The following is a 24,020-nucleotide window of genomic DNA, read 5'->3' on the forward strand; positions in this document are numbered from 1 at the left end:
ACGAACAGATGACCAGACATTCTCCTTCAGGATTTTTTGGTAGACAGTAGAATTCATGGTTCCATCTATCACAGCAAGCCTTCCAGGTCCTGAAGCAGCAAAACAACCCCAGACCATCATACTACCACCACCATATTTTACTGTTGGTATGATGTTCTTTTTCTGAAATGCTGTGTTCCTTTTACGCCAGATGTAACGGGACATTTGCCTTCCAAAAAGTTCAACTTTTGTCTCATCAGTCCACAAGGTATTTTCCCAAAAGTCTTGGCAATCATTGAGATGTTTCTTAGCAAAATTGAGACGAGCCCTAATGTTCTTTTTGCTTAACAGTGGTTTGCGTCTTGGGAATCTGCCATGCAGGCCGTTTTGCCCAGTCTCTTTCTTATGGTGGAGTCGTGAACACTGACCTTAATTGAGGCAAGTGAGGCCTGCAGTTCTTTAGACGTTGTCCTAGGGTCTTTTGTGACCTCTAGGATGAGTCGTCCCTGCGCTCTTGGGGTAATTTTGGTCGGCCGGCCACTCCTGGGAAGGTTCACCACTGTTCCATGTTTTTGCCATTTGTGGGTAATGGCTCTCACTGTGGTTCGCTGGAGTCCCAAAGCTTTAGAAATGGCTTTATAACCTTTACCAGACTGATAGATCTCAATTACTTCTGTTCTCATTTGTTCCTGAATTTCTTTGGAACAAGAAATTAATTACTTATTACTTCTGTTCTCATTTGTTCCTGAATTTCTTTGGATCTTGGCTTTTGAGGTGCTTTTGGTCTACTTCTCTGTGTCAGGCAGCTCCTATTTAAGTGATTTCTTGATTGAAACAGGTGTGGCAGTAATCAGGCCTGGGGGTGGCTACGGAAATTGAACTCAGGTGTGATACACCACAGTTAGGGTATTTTTTACAAGGGGGCAATTACTTTTTCACACAGAGCCATGTAGGTTTGGATTTTTTCTCCTAAATAATAAAACCATCATTTAAAAACTGCATTTTGTGTTTACTTGTGTTATATTTGACTAATGGTTAAATGTGTTTGATGATCAGAAACATTTTGTGTGACAAACATGCAAAAGATAAGAAATCAGGAAGGGGGCAAATAGTTTTTCACACCACTGTGTGTGTGTGTGTAGTAATGGATGGCCGGCCATTTATCCCGGCCAATACCCCCAAGCCGCCAGGTGGAGCCCTCCTTGCAGCGTGGAGGTCCCCAGAAGACCAGCAGGGCATCATGGACATTGGAGTTTTTATGCAAAGCCCTGCTGGATGCCGTGGGGGCCACAGGAGGGAGCTGCAGGGAGGACCGAGGGCTTCTTAGTGCCCTGTGACTCGGAGGTTCGTCACAGGAAGAGCGACGGACTTCCGGGTTGAAGAAAAGAGCTTTTACCTGACCCGGAAGTGATTGAGGATCACATGGACTAGGGATTGAGAACACTTCCGGGTCAGGAATTATAAAAGGATTATGGGAACTCCCAGACAACGAGCTGAGCTGGGTGGAAGGGTGGCAACGCGTCTGGGAGCTGGAGGATTGATTTATTGTTTATTATTGTGTAGTATTGTAATTATATGAGTATTGTGGAGAAGAGAGTGCTTTGTGCACTGTGGGAGAAAAATAAAGTCAACTTGAGGACTTTTACCTGGTGTCTGGAGTCGTGGACAGGGGTTCAAGGGAGCGAGAGCGCCCCCGTATCGTTCACAGTGGCGTAGCCGGCAGGATACTCTAGCGTCGTTTGCAGAGGACCTGAATCAAAAATTTCTGTGGGAAACAAACCCTGAACAGACAACGGAGTCAGGAATTGCCACAGCATCGCCAAAACCCGAAAAAAACAAGTCCAAAATGGGAAAAAAGAAGGACAAGCAAAGCGACAACGCCAGCGGGAGTGCCGTAGGTGCAATGGCCGACGCTTCGGGAGGAGTTAAGGAGAGGCCTTACAAGTCCGGAGAAACCTCCAGGAAGCAACGATCCCTCTAAGGTACGTGCCGGGAACAACATTAAAAATCCTTTTATTGTTTCTCACCTTGTCCCGTGCATGTACCTTGGGGATGACCACCTGGAGGCTCCGAGGGGAAAAGGAGACTGCCCCGAAGACGACGGCCTTCTCTTGTCGAAGCCAGAGCACCTAGAAATCGACTTCCGCATGATGGCAGCCGACAAGGGACACGGTAGCAAACCCGGTGCATTCTGGGAAGGAGGAGCTCCGCGTCCTTCTGTTTGCACCTTCAAGCCCGAAGGAACGGACTTGGTCTTTCCGAAGGGGAAGGGGGAGGCGAGCGAGGCATCGCTCAACCCACAAGAAGGTAAGGAGGGTCGGGAAGTAGCTGATCGGGATGTCGAAAAAATATTAAAGACAGACGCAGTTCGCCGAAGAAGGCAACTCGACCCTCTGAGAACTCCAAATCCCAGAAGCCTCCGCGAGACCCGTCAGAGCACGTGCCTGAAGCGGGCGTGCTCATTGGCTCCCGGTCGGCAGGTAACACGAACGAGGAGGCGAGTGTTCTGCCGGTCGAAATAAATAATTATATAAACTTTCGGGAGCTCGAAAAATTAATCGAGCCCGTAGCGAGTGTCTTGCAGGTCCTGACGACCATTGAAAAGATCGTCGGGGATTTGGGAGCGGCAGCCAGAGAGCCGTTGGAGAAGGTGAGGGCCTACGTGCGGCGATTTGGTGGGAGCCTCCGTAATGAATGATCGGCGATACAGGTAAGCGAGACCCATATCGTACATAATAGAGGGACGCGGTGTGATTCGGGCCCGCGTTAATAAGTAGCGGGTGCCAATACACGGCGTACCCTACAAGAGAGGTCGGTACGTTAACCGAGTGGTCGGCGGAAGGGCTAATCGATCCGGGGCAGCTAGACAGTGCTGACTCGGGCGAGGCAGCCCTGAAGACGCCCGCCGGTAATTTGTAAAAGTAAAGGGGTGCATACAGTAAAGGGTCTCTCTTTACTTAATAGAGAGACTCAGACTGTGGACAAGCCCCAGATTAAGCAGGAGATCCCGAAAATAAAACGGGGGTCTCCTGACAAGAAAGGGAAAGAAGCAAAAAGAGAAAAAGCACCAGTAGAGGCGGCAGGGGTTTCTCTCCCAGCAAAAGGGGCAGACCTAACAGTTCCTTATTGTTTTCAGTCCCGTAGGGGAAGAATACCAGGAGGACAGAGGCAGTGTTACGGGTGGCGAAGGTTGGGCCATATTTGGCGGAACTGTCCTTGGAGAGAGGGGGACAAGATGTCAATTTGGAATAATATTCCCCCTAGGTTCTCCAGGGACCAAGATGTTCGCTTTAATCAAGGCTCAACCAGGACGTCCTCTTGAGGAAGACTTCCCTCTCGGGGCAGGCCGCCCGAATAATAATTGCCGCTGGGGAATACTGTAATGGATGGCGGCCATTTATCCCGGCCAATACCCCCAAGCCACCAGGTGGAGCCCTCCTTGCAGCATGGAGGTCCCCAGAAGACCAGCAGGGAATCATGGACATTGGAGTTTTTATGCAAAGCCCTGCTGGATGCCGTGGGGGCCACAGGAGGGAGCTGCAGGGAGGACCGAGGGCTTCGGTGCCCTGTGACCCGGAGGTTCGTCACAGGAAGAGCGACGGACTTCGGGTTGAAGAAAGAGCTTTTACCTGACCCGAAGTGATTGAGGATCACATGGACTGGGATTGAGAAAACTTCGGGTCAGGGATTATAAAAGGACTATGGGAACTCCCAGACAACGAGCTGAGCTGGGTGGAAGGGTGGCAACGCGTCTGGGAGCTGGAGGATTGATTTATTGTTTATTATTGTGTAGTATTGTAATTATATGAGTATTGTGGAGAAGAGTGTGCTTTGTGCACTGTGGGAGAAAAATAAAGTCAACTTGAGGACTTTTACAGGGGTTCAAGGGAGCGAGAGTGCCCCTATCGTTCACAGTGTGTATATATATATATATATATATATATATATATATATATATATATATATATATATATATATATATATATATATATATATATATATATATATATATATATATATACACACACACACACAGCAAAAAAAGAAACGTTCCTTTTTCAGGACTGTGCATTTCAACAATAATGTTTTAAAAATCCAAATAACTTTACAGATCTTCATTGTAAAGGGTTTAAACAATGTTTTCCATGCATTTTCAATTAACCATAATCAATTAATTAACATGCACCTGTGGAATAGCTGTTAAGACCTTAACAGCTTACAGAAAGTAGGCATTTAAGGTCACAGTTCTAAAAACGCAGGACACTAAAGAGACTTGTCTACCGACTGTGAAAAACACCCAAAGAAAGATGCCCAGGGTCCCTGCTCATCTGCATGAACGTGCATTAGGCATGCTGCAGGGAGGCATGAGGACTGCTGATGTGGCTAGGGCAATAAATTGCCATGTCCGCACTGTGAGACACCTAAGACAGCGCTACAGCGAGACAGGAAGGACAGCTGATCATCCTCGCAGTAGGAGACCACGTGTAACAACACCTGCATGACAGGTACAGGATGGCCACAACAACTACCCGAGTCACAACAGGAACACACAATCCCTCCATCAGTGCTCAGACTGTCCGCAATAGGCTGAGAGAGGCTGGACTGAGGGCTTGTAGGCCTGTTGTAAGGCAGGTCCTTACCAGACATCACCAGCAACAACGCCGCCTATGGGCACAAACCCACCTTCGCTGGACCAGACAGGAGTGGCAAAAAGTGCTTTTCACCGATGAGTCACGGTTTTGTCTCACCAGGGGTGATGGACGGATTTGTGTTTATCGTCGAAGGAATGAGCGTTACACCAAGGCCTGTACCCTGGGTGAGGGCTAGGGCCATTCCCCCCAGAAATGTCCAGGAACTTGCAGGTGCCAAGGTGGAAGAGTGGGGGTAACATCTCACTGCAAGAACTGACAAATCTGGTCCAGTCCATGAGGAGGAGATGCACTGCAGTACTTCAAGCAGCTGGTGGCCACACCAGATACTGACTGTTTTTTTTTTTTCATTTTGAGCCTCCCTTCATTCAGGGACACATTGTGAAACATTTTTAGTTTATGTGTTATGGTGTTGACCCTTTTAGTGTTCATATAAATATTTACACATTAAGTTTACTGAAAGTAAAAACAGTTGAAAGTCAGAGGACGTTTCTTTTTTTGCTGATATATATATACATATATATACACACATATACACATACATATATATACATATACACACATATACACATATATATACATATATATATATATATATATATATATATATATATATATATATATATATATATATATACATATATATATATATATATATACACATACATACATATATATATATATATATACATACATATATATATATATATATATATATACATACATATATATATATATATATATATATACATATATACACATATATATATATATATACATATACATATATATATATATATATATATACATATATACACATATATATATACATACATATATATATACATATATATATATATATATATACATATATATATACATACATATATATATATATATATATATACATACATATATATATATATATATATATATATATATATACATATATATATATATATACACACATATATAAAAATATATAAAATATATACACATTTATATAAAATATATATATAGAATATATAAAAAACAGATTCACTTAGCAAGAGAGGAGAACAACGTATGGTCAATATCTTTGAATAAGATAACTGTTCAACAAAGTCTTTTGAAGTTTGACGAGTTTTTCAATACCAGATGTGCCTTTAGGTTGTCTGTGTCAGTCCGAGAGATGCAAACAATCTTCATATCTGGCCATAAAACTCTCTGTCTCTATTCAAACCATGTTGTAATGTGTTAAATTTTAGCAGGAGTTTGACTTTCCATTCTTTTCTCTCTTGCTGTGTTCTGAAGTTGCCCATAAGCACTGTGACTGAAAAGTACCTTTCACAGTGTCCATGGCTGTTGAAGTGGGCTTCTACACGAACATCTGCGTTGCCGTGCTTGATGTGGAACCGGTGGAAATTCATTCTTTGGCAGAGTGTTTTTCCAGTTTCTCCCACATAGAGTGCAGTGTCAGGACATTTCACGCAGAGAATTAGGTAGACAACATTAGATGATCTTCAGGAAAATTTTCCCTTTAGGCAATGTTCTAGTCAGCAGTGTGGTAAAATTATGCGGTCTGTATTATAAATGTGAGCACACGTTTTACATCTATTCTGTAGGCAGGGAGATGTGCCATTTTCTGTTGGTTCACTTAGGGAGCATCAGACAATTAGTTGCTGCAGGTTTGGCAGTTGTCTGTATGTCAGTAGAGGAGGTTCTGGAAATACATTCTTCAGCGTTTTGTCATTGTTTAGCATTGGCTGAAGTTCTTTTATAATTTTTTGAAGTGCTTTAAGATGTGGGTTATAGGTGACAACAAGGGGAATGTAGTTCTTGTTGTCTTTGTTTTTATATTCCAGAAGGTTGTCGCTGGGTAAGGCAGTAGCTCTTCTAATTTGAGTGTCTGTTGTTTTGGGGGTATAACCTTGTCTGATGAAATCTTGTCTAAGCTCCTGCAGTTGTTTATCCTGGTCTGTCAGGTTTGAGCAAATACAGTTGTTGAAAATAGTGGAGTGCCTTATGTACTGTGGGTTCTCAGGTAGGTTCATCTGTTTCTCGATTTGTGAAAAACAGAAGTTACAATCTTTCAGTTTAACGGGGGTGTCAAGGAAGCAGACTTTTTGAGTAATTCAGGTTTATGTTGGTGTGGAAAGAATTATATTCATTATGAAAATGGAGAAGGTCTTTCTCCCCGACAGTCCAGATTATGAAGATGTCATCTATGTAACGGATTGTTTGCATCTCTCGGACTGACACAGACAACATGTCTACAGACCCACATTGTATTGAAAAAACTCATCAGAAACTTCATAAGACTTTGTTGGACAAGTCACCTTATCTAAAAATCTTGACCATAAGTTGCTCTCCTCCCTTGCTAAGTGAATCTTAACCTGAAGTGGTCTATTAATTTTTTTACATTTAAAATGTTTTTAAAGGTACTTTAAAGGTTTTCCAATGTTATTTGTCCTAGTGTGTATATAATCACAGGGAACTTCAGTTTCTGTATTATATCTTGCCTGATGAAGGGGCCTGAGTTGCATCAAAAGCTTGCATATTGTAATTTTTTTAGTTATCTAACAAAAGGTGTCATTTTTCTTGATTTATCACTACATTCATAATGTCTAACTGTACAACACCCTAGTACTACAGTCCCAGTGAAGAACACTTCTTGCTTTTGCAACAATAAATAAAACATAAAATAACTTGCAGACACAGGCTGAATGCGGAACTCAAAACACCATCCAGTACATACTCAGAACTATACAAATATATAACAAAACAGGTATTCATTAATACACAAATTCCAGCTATCAGACATTCAGTATAGCCCTGGTAATCCAGCTCTCCCAAAACATTCTAACAATGTACAATGTTGCAGCCAAACACTGGAAATAGAATGAAATTGATCTGATATTAATAACTATAATAAGTATATTTCAAACTTTTGAAAAACGTGTTTAGGTATAAATTTACGGATAATTACCACTTCTTCTAAGGCAGCACTTCGTCCAAAGGTACAGGTGAGGTGGGTGAGGCAGTTTACAAATGAATTGAAAAGGTCACTGGGAATGGCAGTCAAACAACTGCGGGGAAACACTGTTATTAAATTGCTGATAATATTGGATATTCCTACAGCTTCTGAATCTTCTACTTCAATCCTACAAAAGATTTAGAAGATTATGTTAAATATCATACTTGTAAACTATTTTCCAATAAAAATCTTAAAACACACAAACCAAAATTCTTATACACAGTTTAAAAATATAATCCTGGTATACCCTAGTAGTTTTCTATTTTAGCGCATGCTTAATTAGCAGGAAGCAGTTTGTTTCTTTCCCTCCAATACACTCAGAAAAAAATAGCTAATTTTGACTGGCTAATCTACATTCTCAAAGACTGACGGAGTATTTTTACCTGTGAAGTTGAACCTGCAATAGACTGGGGCCCCACTAGAGGCTAGGTACTGTCAGAAAAACCTACAGTGCCTAGTGACACTATTACACTAAACTTGTTTGGAAAAATGCTCAGAGTTTAATTCTTTTTAATATTAAATTATTCCCCAAAGAATACGTTTAACAAACAATGCATAACAGGACTCAACAAAAGTACTGATGCACATTTTCCATCTACTGCTAAGCATAAAATAAATATACTGGATGGCTTTTTGACACTAACATTCAGATGGTCAGTGACACAGACTCAGAACGATGAAACAAAACTGGAACTTTTTGGGCCTATGGATAAGCAGTATATCTGGAGGAGGAAAAATGAAGCATACGCTGAAAATAGCACCCTGCAATGCCTACACTGAAGCAAGGCAGTGGCTTGAGTGATGTTCTGGGGCTGCTTTTGTTCTTCTGGCACTGAAAATCTGCAGTGTGTAGAATGCAAGATGGATTCAATCAAGCATCAAGATATTCTAGGAGAAAAAAGTCATGTTGACTATGAGGAAGCTGAAGATTAGGGCTGTGCGATATGACCAAAATCTTATATCCCGATATTTCATTTCATATCCCGATATCACGATATAGTACATTTTCTTTGTATTCAGTGAATAGTTTATATAATCACCACTCTTTTTTTTCATTTAAATTAAAAAAATCAAAAATGAGAAGTACTCAACTTGTAATTATTTCTGTTCTTTTATTTAGAACATTTGAGCAAATGTTTGACTTAGAATGTAAACATAAAATGTTAATGTATCAAATATAAAAGACTTTTCAAAAACAAATTACTAAAGGCCCAATATAAAATACTGCTATATAAAATGCCTGACATAAACAAAATGTGAACTGTAGCAGCAATAACTCTCACAACATATATTAAATATAAAAGGATCAAAGCACTAACAACTAAACTATATAAGGCCAATAAACCCTTTAAACAAAATAAATACAAGTCTAACATTAACTGTCAAAACCAAATGTAAACATTGTACTTCAAACTGTAGCAGCAATAAGGCTTACGACAAAAATATATTAAATATATAATATTAAATATAATATTTTTAGGCTACATTCTAGTAAAATGTTAATTTGCACATCGTAGTGTGGCAAATCTCCGTTAATGAGTTACAGCTGATCGCCCCGTGCGTGGGACTGGACGGTGCTAACGTGTTGATGCCGTCCAGCCCCAAGCACGGGGCGATCCGCGGTAACTCGTTAACGGAGATTTGCCGTGTTAATGCAGTTGTGGCGTAAACGTAATGTAGCGTTCTGTTCTTTATTGTAGATTTCTGTTCTGCAGTTTGTGTTCTGTGATTTACATCCCTCGCAGTTATTTATTCTGTTGTCCCTGTTATTTCTGATGGACTGTAATAGAGTGGAAGGTAAAGGAGGTGCGGGGGGGGGAAGCGCTGTGAAAAAGGAGGAGTGGACGACGATCTTGTCGCCCCTAGCTAAGAGAGTTTGTTTTTGGATTGCTGTCTGTTCGGCGTGGTTGTGGCCAACAGCAACCGTTTTTTTTGTTTGTGTTTAATAAAGAGGGAACTAACCAAGTGACCGTCTCGGATCGTCATTACGTCTGGAAGACGCTACAGTAATTTTAACAAGATTAACACTGACAGCAAACGCTGCAGGGAAAATTATGCCTTAAGCAAATTGTTTTGGTAGCAATTAATCTTCCAAGCTTTTAACATGCTCGTTTAAATAGTACCTTTACAACTGTAATATCCTACGTGGCCTGCCTCTCAGTTGTAAACTCTCTGCATGCTCGCTCACGTGCTTTTTGCGGAGGTGGTAGAAGAGGTTTGTCTTGTTGGAGTCTGTGGTAGCGATCGGTTTGCAGCATAATTTGCACAGTACCGTTTTCTGGTCTGTGTCATACTCTTCAAATCCAAACCATCTCCATACTACAGAGGTAACCCCTCGTTTAGGAACAAGGTCCTTCTGTGTGGAGCTACCTGGTGTTGCCTCGTCTTCATCAGCCATGCTAGTGTGTCTGCATCCACGTGGTGGCCATCAAAACAATGAAAAAAATATTGCCGTAAACAGTTTATTTTGCGACACCACGAAACAAACGATAGCGTAATGTGCAGCGATAGACGTTTTCATATTGTCATCCGATATACATCGTTATATCGAACAGCCCTACTGAAGATTGAGTGTCACTGGACCTTCCAATAGGACAAAGATCCCAAGTATTTGTTTCACAAAAAGTTCAGGAAAATTACAGAGTGGCTGTCACAGTAGCCTGACTTAAACCTCGTAGAAAGTCTCTGGTGGGATTTAAAGAAGGTGGTTGAAACACTCAAACCCAAGAATACTAGTGAGCTGGAGGACATTGATCGTGAGGAATGGGATAAGATTCCTCAGGAAAGCTGCCAGAAGCTGGTGTTTGGCTATAAATCACGTCATAACAGCAAAACATGATTTTCATGAAAGGGTTGAATAATTTTGAGACTGCAGTAGTCATTAGAAGTGGCATTTTTTGATGAATGTGGAGAAAACACTTGTAATATTAAGTTGTATATTAGTTGTGTTGTGCTTCTTAAATTGTTCTTGTTTGATTTTTTTATTGGAAAAAGCTGAAAGTTTGTAAATTTTACCAATAAACCAAATTAAAAAAAAAAGTTATGAGTGTCCCGTTTTAAGGCACTCTGTCTTTTTTCTGCTCAGTACAGGCATACTGCCAAATGAACACCATCAGCACAACAGCACCACCCACCAACAACATGAATGGATGAGTGAATAAGCAGAGGAGTTTTGACAAGGGAAAAGGAAGAGGATGATATATGGTGTGAGGTCTTAAGTGGAAGAAGGAATGTTCACCGATGAAGTAACATGTGGTTACACACTTGATGCACTCTATACACCCTAAATTCAGCTCCTGGGGAGGGAGAGAGAAAAACTGGTTTCCTCACACCTAAAACAACCCACTACTGACAGCAATTGCACAGTACAGAAGAGATTGGGGATGGGCACTGTACACAGTGCATACATCACCGTCTCAATTTATTATACCCTACACTGAATTCACTGTATGGGCCACCTAAATGTGTAGTCTGTAATCGGAACTGCTTTTTGTAATAAGTTAAAGTAAACCGACATTTAGTGCTACAACTTCATTGCAAAAAATAAAAAATTAAACAAAAAAATTGAAGCTATAGCATACAACTGTTGGAAAACACAAAATATCCTGAAGTGAATACAGTATAAACAAACGAAAACCACTAAAATAATAAATATGCATCTATTTTCTAAACCTGCTTTATCCTGAGCAAGGTTGCAAGGAAGCTAGAATCTATCCTAGTAAACATGGTGCGCAAGGCAGGTGGACACAAATACCCACAATTCCCATTACTCAACTTATTACTTGTTTGAACTCAAAAGAATATTTTCCTGTAAAATTGTGTTTAACATTGATCATCAAAAGAAGTCAAAGTCAGTGACTAGGAAAAGCAGGAATTGATTTACGGCAGGATGTTCTTACTCACAGCCAATTATGCAAAGAATTATTATTATTATTTAAAACCTATTCCTAGAGTAAGGAGTTGCAGTGAACTAATATTAGGTCCTGGTTAAAAAAAAACCCACAACAAATATTGCATACCAAAGAGTACTTTGTTACATAATACCTCCAATACATCCAATTAACTGACAGCAATATTAACCGAAGCCCATTGTCTTAAGAAATATCCTGATAAGTAACTATTGCTTAGAAAGATACTGCTTATTTCGGTCTGCATTTATATTATGGCTTGTCTGGCAGGACGGCTTATAGTAAACAGACCTCAGACTGATAGTATGTAAGATATTCTCTAAACTGCCACCCACCTTAAATAAGAAACATTATTTTTGTATTTCATTTCTCTTCCGATTGAAAATCACAATTAAAGAATGTGTAATTACCATTTTTATTTTCTACAAAAGATATTTACCTTATATTGTAAGGCTGAAAAATGCATATCAAATTCACATGCTATAGCATAATAATAGTTGAAAACCAAATAAAGTCTAAATTTCGTTCAATCTAAATTTTAAACCTAAAGATGGTCAAATATGTTCTGGGAGTTTTAAGGTAAGCTAACAGTTCCATCAAAAAGTCGATACATGAAGATGGACAAGGAAGCATATCAAAAATGCCACTTTTCAGGAAGTGTTCCGTTCTATCTTCAACCAGTTTGGTTTGCATAAAGAAAACCCAAAAATTTAGTAGAAAAGGTATTTAAATAGAAAAAAAAATCTGTAAAAGAAATGTGCTCGTCCATTATTTTACACATTACTCTTGAACATTCCCTACTGATTTGTATAAACATCAAGCAGAATTTTATCAACCTTTGAGAGGGTCATCATGAAAAAACGTATGGAGAAAAAAAAAGTGATTTAGGCTATAGTAACATTTATAGAAGACTGCACCACTTGCATTTTACAACTTCCAAATATGGGACACTATCAAAAGCTTCTGGAAAAAAAGCCAATGTCTCAAGAACAGTACTGTTTGTATTATTGTAAAATTTATAAACTATTGCTAACATTTACAGACTGCACTGCAGCTTTTTTTTGGCATTTTATTGACTTTTGAATGTGTGATATCAGAAGATTTTGAATAAGTGCAAACCCTCAAGAAGGAATGAGTTATCTTTTTTTTTTTAATATATAAAGACAACGAAAAGACATTCATTTTTCTATGCGTCTGTCACCCACCTTCTTGTGGTATCGAAAAACAATATCGAATATGAATACTTTTAAAGTACTGCCTCAAAGTTGGGAATGTCAGTTTCGTGACAGGTATTTATATTCACTAAACATGGCACTGGATTATGGCGACGTTGTTGCGTGTTGATTAGTACAGGTGCTGGTCATAAAATTAGAATATCATGACAAAGTTGATTTATTTCATTAATTCCATTCAAAAAGTGAAACTTGTATATTAGATTCATTCATTACACACAGACTGATGTATTTCAAATGTTTATTTTTTTAATTTTGATGATTATAACTGACAACTAATGAAAGTCCCAAATTCAGTATCTCGGAAAATTAGAATATTGTGAAAAGGTTCAATATTGAAGACACCTGGTGCCACACTCTAATCAGCTAATTAACTCAAAACACCTGCAAAAGCCTTTAAATGGTCTCTCAGTCTAGTTCTGTAGGCTACACAATCATGGGAAGACTGCTGACTTGACAGTTGTCCAAAAGACGACCATTGACACCTTGCACAAGGAGGGCAAGACACAAAAGGTCATTGCTAAAGAGGCTGGCTGTTCACAGAGCTCTGTGTCCAAGCACATTAATAGAGAGGCGAAGGGAAGGACAAGATGTGGTAGAAAAAAGTGTACAAGCAATAGGGATAACCGCACCCTGGAGAGGATTGTGAAACAAAACCCATTCAAAACTGTGGGGAGATTCACAAAGAGTGGACTGCAGCTGGAGTCAGTGCTTCAAGAACCACCACGCACAGACATATGCAAGACATGGGTTTCAGCTGTTGCATTTCTTGTGTCAAGCCACTCTTGAACAAGAGACAGCGTCAGAAGCGTCTAAAGACAAAAGGACTGGACTGCTTCTGAGTGGTCCAAAGTTATGTTCTCTGATGAAAGTAAATTTTGCATTTCCTTTGGAAATCAAGGTCCCAGAGTCTGGAGGAAGAGAGGAGAGGCACAGAATCCACGTTGCTTGAGGTCCAGTGTAAAGTTTCCACAGTCAGTGATGGTTTGGGGTGCCATGTCATCTGCTGGTGTTGGTCCATTGTGTTTTCTGAGGTCCAAGGTCAACGCAGAGGTCTACCAGGACGTTTTAGAGCACTTCATGCTTCCTGCTGCTGATGAACTTTATGGAGATGCAGATTTCATTTTCCAACAGGACCTGGCACCTGCACACAGTGCCAAAGCTACCAGTACCTGGTTTAAGGACCATGGTATCCCTGTTCTTGATTGGCCAGCAAACTCGCTGACCTTAACCCCATAGAAAATCTATGGGGTATTGTGAAGAGGAAGATGCAATACGCCAGACCCAACAATTCAGAAGAGCTGAAGGCCACTATCAGAGCAACATGGCTCTCATAACACCTGAGCAGTGCCACAGACTGATCGACTCCATGCCACGCCGCATTGCTGCAGTAATCCAGGCCAAAGGAGCCCCAACTAAATATTGAGTGCTGTACATGCTCATACTTTTCAGGTTCATACCTTTCAGTTGGCCAACATTTCTAAAAATCCTTTTTTTGCATTGGTCTTAATTGATATTCTAATTTTCCGAGATAATGAATTTGGGACTTTCATTAGTTGTCAGTTATAATCATCAAAATTAAAAGAAATAAACATTTGAAATACATCAGTCTGTGTGTAATGAATGAATCTAATATACAAGTTTCACTTTTTGAATGGAATTACTGAAACAAATCAACTTTGTCATGATATTCTAATTATATGACCAGCACAAACATAATAAAATCAGTATTTCATTAAAACATGATTTTATTAAGATAAAAAGTTTTAAATTAATTATTTTGGAATGTATTTCAATGAAACACTTTGCTTTTAAACTTGGTAGAAGAAATCTCATCTAAAGCCTCTTTTTAAAATCAATTAAGCCAAAGGATGCATAGCAGTCTATTCAGAATTCAAACAAACTTAAACGGTAGTGACTGAAATATACACTAATAATACACACTAAGCTAAACCTTTATAAAGTATGTTTAGCTTGATCTAAACAGAACTCTGATAGTTAAAACAGCCAAAATACTAACTGTTGACTACAACAATACGTTTTAGGGTGTGTGCTTTGTACACAATTGCCGCTTAACCTATATACTAAAATACTAAGTTTTAAAATATATTTTCCTCAAAATAGTACTTTTCAATTATTTTCCCATAGTATGTTATTTTACTGTCTGCATTCATAGCCCACTGCACATATCTCATGTAACCAGTCATGGGTCCACATACTGTATAAGAATTACCAAAACATATGCAAAATATAATGCCATTACAATTATAACTTTAAAAGCTTTGAGTTCCAGCTTTGGAATGAACTCATAACTCACAAAATAGTTTTTCTTCACCAAGTCTTAAAGACTTTTGCCAAACTTTGTGAACTTCCAAGCAAACGTTTGGCTGCTGTTGTTGCTATAAGGTTTAAAAACTATTAACTTTAAAAAGCTTTAAGCTAAACAGTTGGAATTCACCCAAAACAACCATCTCTCAAGACTAACAAGTACAACTCATTTGCAATATTTCGTAAGAATTTGACCATTTTTTCTTAAATTTACATTTATTTATTTGGCTGATGCCTTTATTAAAGGCAACTTACAACACTGAAGATACGCCTGATTAAATATATATATATATTTTTTTTCCCTAATACGAGCACAGGCAGCTGAAGTGACTCACTCATGGTCATACAGTAACAGGGTCTGAACCCACAATTTCTTGAAGCCCAATCCTTAAATGCTATACCACACTGCCTTCTTGACTTAACTGTCCAAAAAACTTTTTCTTACCACAAAAACACATGTTCAAAAACTTTCAAAACAAATTCTAGGCATTCAGAAATTTTTCCTTTGAATATTGGAAACAAAATATTTTGCATTTATGAGGAAATTAAACTCCTTGTCTTAAAAAAATGCTAATTGTTCTTACTGTAGGTTTCCTTGTGAACAGTTTATTTGCATATATTTTATAATCTGATTGTACAGTAAGAACAGTTAAGCATTTTCACCTTTTCCTTCTCAACTAGAACATGTTTGTAAAAATCACAAAAGTAAAACAAAGACACAAGGATACATAAACGGATGTACTCAATTTCATATATGTGTAGCAAACATTTTCATTGTGTATGTGAACTAAATGTAAAATTATTTTATCTTTAAAACATAATTATCAAACAAACACAGACAAACGTAACACATTATTAAATGATAGCAGTTAGTTTAATTTTGGCCTTGTGTCTCTGAACATTCTAAATAAAGCACATTAGCAACAGCTCAAGCAAAGGTAAAACACAATTGTTAACAATTTAACACCTCAGAGTGACAAGTCTTCAACTTACCCATTTATCATACTGAGCAGTCCTTCAACTAGACGAGCAAGGTAGTTAACCTGGGCATTCTCATCTGGGAATATAGAACCATGCAAAGAAGCTAACTGTGCCAGGCACTGGAGGGAGTCCTGCGCCATATCAGAGTCTTCACGGATTTTGCGATGCACCTACGTTTCCGCGAAAGAAAAAAAAAAAGAAAAAAGAAAAAAGTTTTCCAGCTTTAAATCCTGATCTATTCAGTTAAATTCACAAAATTTAAATACTGCACAAGAATTTGGAAAAGGTCCAATTCTGCAGTATATTACTAGTAGGCAACACAATGCCAAGTTCTAGTATTATCTATAAACTACTTACAATCTTGGAGACAAACACACTCAAACAATAAAAAACTCAACATTTTTTAAAATTTTAAAAAAGGAAAAACTGCAGCAACTTGCAACTGAAGTAGTCACTATCAAGAGCAGTCCTGAAGCTTCCCTGTAACCAAGCAATACAACTTGACTTAGAATTCCCTAGGGAGAACAGCCTGATGTCAGACGTCCAGACCAGAGCACACATTTCTAAAAGCAGCAGCTATGACAGGCATCTGTGTAACGTTAACTATGTTTATCATACAGCTCCTAGCTATACATAGATAAACCTGTAAAATCAAAGATAAGGCATGGACTGCACATTTACAAAAGGAATCACTTAAAATGCAACAAATAATACTATTATATTTCTTTCAAAAACAATACCATCAGCAGTTACTCATATGGCATTCCTCATATGCAATAGCTCTGAAATAAACAAGTTAAATATTTTTTACAGTTAAAGGACCATCAACAATTTCTGTCCCCTATTAATTAAATAATGACTAAACATACATTCACATACACACATCAAACAAAAGAAAAAAAAACGAAAAAAAAAAAAAATCAGGCCACATTGAAGAGTTGAAGTTACCCATTCTAAAATTAAATGCTCTCTCTCTCAGTAGCCTTTTACTTCACAAAGAAGAGTATTAAACTATTTTAACTTCAGATCACAAGTTTCCCTTATTGTCACAGAATAAGGCAAACATGGTAATTTCACTATAAGCATTTATTATTTATGCAATTACATTTCAAATTCATCCTTTTGTGTAGCAAGGTGATGCAACAGTTAGAACTGACCCTTGCAAATCCATTGTTGTGGGACTGAATTCTAAGCCTAAACCCTTTGTGTGTGGTTGGGTCTCTCTCTATTGTTTTCCAGCAATATCCCAAAGATGTACATGTTTTATATTTGCTCTGTAATGTAGATGTGTTTGTGAGTGGGTCTCACAGTGAAATTTTGCACCTTGGTTCCTACCTTACACCCGATTCTGCCAGGGTAGGCTTCAGCCACCCACAACTCTGAACTAAATTAAACAGGCTTGATGTAATGTTACTTTATATTGCAAGGTCTTCTCTATATTTCATTTAACATATCAGGAAATGGTGTAGAGTGTAGGTTAAAAATAAAATATTTATTCTGTCAAACCCACTTCAACAATCACTGCCTTCTTCGATGAATGGTGTCTAGCACACAACTGGGTCAAGTACTCTATTACATTTTAGTCTGCCAAATGATAAAAATCAGAAAACCACTGGATGGAACCAGCCTCAAAATGGACACCAGTTCCTCACAGGGTACAATGACAGATATAGATATACTCATTAAGGCTGGGTCAATACAGATCTGCCAATGAATGCAATGTGCACAGGTTTTGGATATGGAAAGAACCAAAATATTTAGTGAAATACCCACACAGTGAACAGGATTAGATTTAACTGTGGTATCCATACTGCAATAATATCTACTATATATATACTGTTGAAATGTACAATGAAACATTAAAACTGACCATAATAATTTTACAACAGCTTACTACTGGCATTAATTGGTGAATCTAAAGTAGATATATCAAACTGCTTTTGAATAGAAAGGTCAAGGACAGGAATTTTTTTCAACCGGACATTATGTAATAATGCTGTACTTCTCTAAACTCTGGTTAACAGTTTTTTACTACACTTTGTTTCCAGGTAAACAAAAAATTTACTGGAAGCTCGCCGAGTAAAGACCTTTCACTCAGCATAAAAAACTGTAAATAAAAAAATGGATAAAATACAATTAACATGACATGTATTTAGGAAAAAACTGTGCTATTCTTCTGCCCAAAATTAATTTACATCACATTTAACAGAAAAACAAATCTTAGCGAACTATTACACTAAACAAAAACAAAGATATTCTGCATGTCAGAATGGCCATCTTGCATAATAAGGTCAAAAGAATATTGATACTGTACTAAATACTAACTACCACTTTTCCACACCATGACAAATACATCTGCATGATGATCAACAGAACCTGTGAACTCCTAAAGAGACACCACGTGTCGTCTAAATTAATATATAATCCTGAAGTCTGCTTTTAATCCTAAAGTTGGTTTAGAAACACCCTTGAACTTCGCAGCTTATGTCTGAGGCAGCTCAATTTTCAGCCTGCTAGATGGAGAATCACAGCTGAAAGGCTGCAGCTGTTTACTGTGACCAAACAGCTGTTTAAACTTTCGGGGACAAGTACTACTTCTTTCATCCTTGTCTGCAGAAGTTACACTAACAAAATTATACCTTCCCATCTAAGATGTTTATTTTTTTTTAATCCTCAAGAAATGGCTTAAAACACTCATTTGTAATAGAAACAAAATGTTAATACATGTTATATGTTTCTAGCAAAAAATGTTTATTAATATTGTTATTATGCCATTCCACTATTTTTGAATGTATAGCAAAAGTAAAATGCCCTCTAAACAATTAATAGGTCTTCCAAAAAATACAGAAACTCAAAATACTTTCACATAAATTCAATACAAGACAACCTGTAATTATGCTTTGTTATTTTAAATTAACTGCTTACTCTTTATTACATTTTAGTTACATTAAAACAGAACATTTTTTACAACAATAGCATTTCTAATCCATTTAGAGCAATTAATAAACAGATGTAATTAATTAATTAATAATTAATTAAATTAATAAACAGTAGTAAAGGCTTTCATCTTAAGAAGAAAAAAAAAAAAAGAAAATCAATGGTGATCACAACATCACTCTCCTATAAAATCAAAACACAGTCAACAACAAAAATTAAACAAATAATACCTTTAATACTTCAAAACAAGTAAAAAAAATGTTAAAATCTGAATTTAATCAAAATGTATCTTCACAATAACACTTTCATTTCATATACAAATTACAACTTTCAGAGCAGTACTTAATTCTGAACATGTTGCAAGTTTATACTGTGAAGGTTTCTAAAATACCATATTTCTTACTTAAAGAATTCAATTATTTTATATACATCTTGAAATTAGTAGTAGGTGATTCAAGTACAGAAGCAGGATTTACGTTCAAAATACTAATATAAAATTACTCTTTTTAACAGGTTAATTTAATGTTTTCTTTTCAACTTCAACATCAAAAACTATTAAGTATAAAACAATGACAATAAAAGACAATTTACAGAAATTGAACTTACTGTAAAAAAAAGTTCCATAACTCTGCTGTCCAAGATTGTCTCACGCCAGGACTCAGTTGGCTTCAGCATCACATTTTGAGAGGATTCAAACATAGCTATATAATGTCGACCCAGTTATCCAGCGTCAAGGTCAACAGCAGCATAATGAGGGATACAAGAAAACAGAAATAAAATCTAGTCCCAGGTCACTGACAGGAGCTGCTCACAGGGAGAATGTAATGGAAACTCAGTAAAGCCTCTTCACATACACTACATAGCGAATGCATGAGGCCAAGGAATAAAGGTATTAGTGTTTGGAGAAGGGAGCCTCCTTTAGGAATGCCAGATAAAAGTCGGATTGCCATCATGTGGCATTCCAGAGGCCTGTGATCACTTTGTCAACCAGAGTTCCTTGTGAGTCCAGGGAAAACAAGGCCCGTGGCCACAGTTGACAGGTGTCAGACTTTAAGAAAAAACAGGGGTAAGGGGTTATTTTTGTTATGCATACAGCTTTGGGCTAGCTTTTATGAGGGTCTAAAAATATAGCACAAAAGTAACCCTGTACAACATTTCTTTTTCCTAAAAGGAACAGCACGAAGTATAGTAGAATTCAAGCTGTTACTTGACAGCACAACAATTCCTTTGAACTTAAGAAGGCTTAATCAAGACCATGACAAGAACAAATTTAATGAAGTGAAATTTGCCAACTGTACTGAATGCTACACTCATTATTGCTTTTGTAGCTAGCCAAAACTTACACAGACTGAGAAATTACAATCTTTTGGCTTAGAGTGTTCACCCAGACTTCTTTTGTACTTACAAAAAAAATATGACTGAGGCTAAAAATGGATGAATGGTTGGCAGTCACAATTTCACAATCACAATAATCCTGACTGTACATAAAAAAACATTGTGAACCTCCACATAATATCAGGGCATGAATTAAGAGTTTGGTAATGGAAATAACAACAAGCTTTAATTTAATTTTCCATCAAGAAGTAGAAGCATCACATTTTATTTTTAATTTAAATTAAGTTTGATGGTAATTAAACTTGGTTTATTTAGCATATATTGTAGTACAATAGTCAAAATTAGGTCATATAGACATTGGAATCATAATACACATTTGTGAAGTGTACATACATACATACATACATACATACACTCACCTAAAGGATTATTAAGAACACCTTTTCAATTTCTCATTAATGCAATCAACTAATCACATGGCAGTTGCTTCAATGCATTTAGGGGTGTGGCCCTGGTCAAGACAATCTCCTGAACTCCAAACTGAATGTCAGAATGGGAATGAAAGGTGATTTAAGCAATTTTGAGCGTGGCATGGTTGTTGGTGCCAGACGGGCCGGTCTGAGTATTTCACAATCTGCTCAGTTACTGGGATTTTCACACACAACCATTTCTAGGGTTTACAAAGAATGGTGTGAAAAGGGAAAAACATCCAGTATGCGGCAGTCCTGTGGGCGAAAATGCCTTGTTGATGCTAGAGGTCAGAGGAGAATGGGCCGACTGATTCAAGCTGATAGAAGAGCAACTTTGACTGAAATAACCACTCGTTACAACCGAGGTATGCAGCAAAGCATTTGTGAAGCCACAACACGCACAACCTTGAGGTGGATGGGCTACAACAGCAGAAGACCCCACCGGGTACCACTCATCTCCACTACAAATAGGAAAAAGAGGCTACAATTTGCACTTGGACAGTTGAAGACTGGAAAAATGTTGCCTGGTCTGAGGAGTCTCGATTTCTGTTGAGACATTCAAATGGTAGAGTCAGAATTTGGCGTAAACAGAATGAGAACATGGATCCATCATGCCTTGTTACCACTGTGCAGGCTGGTGGTGGTGGTGTAATGGTGTGGGGGAGGTTTTCTTGGCACACTTTAGGCCCCTTAGTGCCAATTGGTCATTGTTTAAATGCCACGGGCTACCTGAGCATTGTTTCTGACCATGTCCATCCCTTCATGACCACCACCATGTACCCATCCTCTGATGGCTACTTCCAGCAGGATAATGCACCATGTCACAAAGCTCGAATCATTTCAAATTGGTTTCTTGAACATGACAATGAGTTCACTTTACTAAAATGGCCCCCACAGTCACCAGATCTCAACCCAATAGAGCATCTTTGGGATGAGGTGGAACGGGAGCTCTGTGCCCTGGATGTGCATCCCACAAATCTCCATTAACTGCAAGATGCTATCCTATCAATATGGGCCAACATTTCTAAAGAATGCTTTCAGCACCTTGTTGAATCAATGGCACGTAGAATTAAGGTAGTTCTGAAGGCGAAAGGGGGTCAAACACCGTATTAGTATGGTGTTCCTAATAATCCTTTAGGTGTATATATATATATATATATATATATATATATATATATATATATATATATATATATATATATATATATATATATATATATATATATATATATATATATATATATTATATATATATGTATATACACACACACACACACACACAACACTCAGCACATCACTTTTTCCATATTTTGTTATGTTACAGCCTTACTCCAAAATGGATTAAATTCATTTTTTCCTCAGAATTCTACACACAACACCCCATAATGACAAAGTGAAAGAAGTTTGAGATATTTGCAAATTTATTAAAAAAAAAAAATTGAGAAAGCACATGTACGTTCACAGCCTTTGCCAGGAAGCTCAAAATTGACTTGTTTGAATTGTTTCCCTTGATCATCCTTGAGATGTTTCTGCAGCTTAATTGGAGTCCACCTGTGGTAAATTCAGTTGATTGAACATGATTTGGAAAGGCACACACCTGTATATATAAGGTTCCACAGTTGACCGTTCATGTCAGAGCACAAACCAAGCATGAAGTCAAAGGAATTGCCTGTAGACCTCTGAGACAGGATTGTCTCGAGGCACAAATCTGGAGGTGGTTACAGAAAAAAATTTCTGTTGCTTTGAAAGTCCCAATGAGCACAGTGGCCTCCATCAATCATGGTGTCGGTCCCCTGTTTCAGAACCGTTACATGCCTAATACATAAACACACATGCATACACATAAAAATTTACTGTAAATATATACACATTTGTATGAATATACAGTGGATGCAGAATGTATTCAGACCCCTTTGCTTTCTGCACACTTTACTGTGTTGTTGATTTACTTTAAAATTTCTTCTTAGGGGTGGTGATAGGCAGGTGATGAGCAGTGCCTGGTCTTCACCAAACATGCTAATCAGAGCTCAGTTTTGGTGTCCTCAGACCACAAAAACTTTTTCCATATGTTCTTAGAGTCCTTTAAACTCTCAGACAGGCTTCTATCTAGCCACACTATTATTCATGTCGGATTTATGGAGAGCTGCTGAGGTGGTCGTCCTTCCAGCATCCTCCCCCATCTCAGCGCAGGACTTCTAAAACTCTGTTAGAGAGATCACTGAGATTTTGGTCACCTTCCTTACCAAGTCTCTTCTTGTACTGTTACTCACTTTGGCTTGATGATGACTCTAAGAAGAGTCCTGGTGCTTCTAAATACCATTTCACACTCAAAACTTTGGTTTTATACTCTTCCCTTAAATATACCACACCACAATTTTATCAAGGAGATCTACAGGTCTAAACAATAAATCATTTTTGCAATGAAAAATTTATTATTTGTAAGATGTATTTTCAAAGTTTAATAAAAGGATATAATTTGGTGGTAAGAAGTTCCAACTCAGAACCTGATTAGCTAGTGCAAGATATCGCTGGAAAACAGAAGACATCTGAGCATTAAGGTTTTCTCTGCGACTGAATTCCTGAAGAACTTCAACTGTAAGAACAAAGATCTGTCGAAGGTCTTCTTCCTACAATTCAAAAGAAGCATAATTATGCTTTTAAAAATACAATTGATCCAGTAAGTCAATTAGATTTGCCAGAATTCATGTTTTTCTACAAAAATGTTGATCTACCATGTTATATTTGCATTTTAACAGTGTGTAAAACTATAATGTACATGGATTAACATATTTAATTGTATGAGTTGCCCCCAGCATTTCTTAACATCTATGCTACTGGAAAAAAAAAATATGGTCGCTCAAGAATAATATTCGTTCATCCACACACTTCAGAGTCAAAAATAAAAAAATAAAAACCCACAGTTGTACCAAATGTTATCCAGGAGATACCCTGTAAAAAAAATTGCATGCATTTAATTTACCACTGTTGAATCACCAAGTGGACAATTCTCAGCCTACCCTTCCCTATTTTTCTCAACATATGAATATTAACAAACACAAGTGGGACCTGGACTTAGATAATATATACAGAACATATATCAAAAGGCACTCAGCTAAGAAGTTTAAGTGCAAATTTAAAATGCATCTTGAGGAGGAACAAGACACTGACAGAAAAGAATTCCACCA

The 24,020-nt window shown here is 37.8% G+C and overlaps 1 protein-coding gene across 1 annotated transcript in view; it reads right to left on the minus strand.

Annotated features, from left to right (window-relative positions):
• The window catches only part of xpo4 (exportin 4), a 123,590-nt gene that overhangs the window by 38,825 nt on the left and 60,745 nt on the right, over positions 1-24,020 (minus strand). The window contains exons 6-9 of the mRNA XM_039744012.1: positions 23,309-23,462; positions 19,637-19,749; positions 16,106-16,263; positions 7,597-7,771 (exon numbers count right to left, since the gene is read on the minus strand). Of these exons, the coding sequence (XP_039599946.1) occupies positions 7,597-7,771; positions 16,106-16,263; positions 19,637-19,749; positions 23,309-23,462 (600 nt within the window). The remainder of the gene's footprint in view (positions 1-7,596; positions 7,772-16,105; positions 16,264-19,636; positions 19,750-23,308; positions 23,463-24,020) is intronic.

The sequence above is a fragment of the Polypterus senegalus genome, chromosome 2, assembly GCF_016835505.1.
Source record: "Polypterus senegalus isolate Bchr_013 chromosome 2, ASM1683550v1, whole genome shotgun sequence".
NCBI lineage: Eukaryota > Metazoa > Chordata > Cladistia > Polypteriformes > Polypteridae > Polypterus > Polypterus senegalus.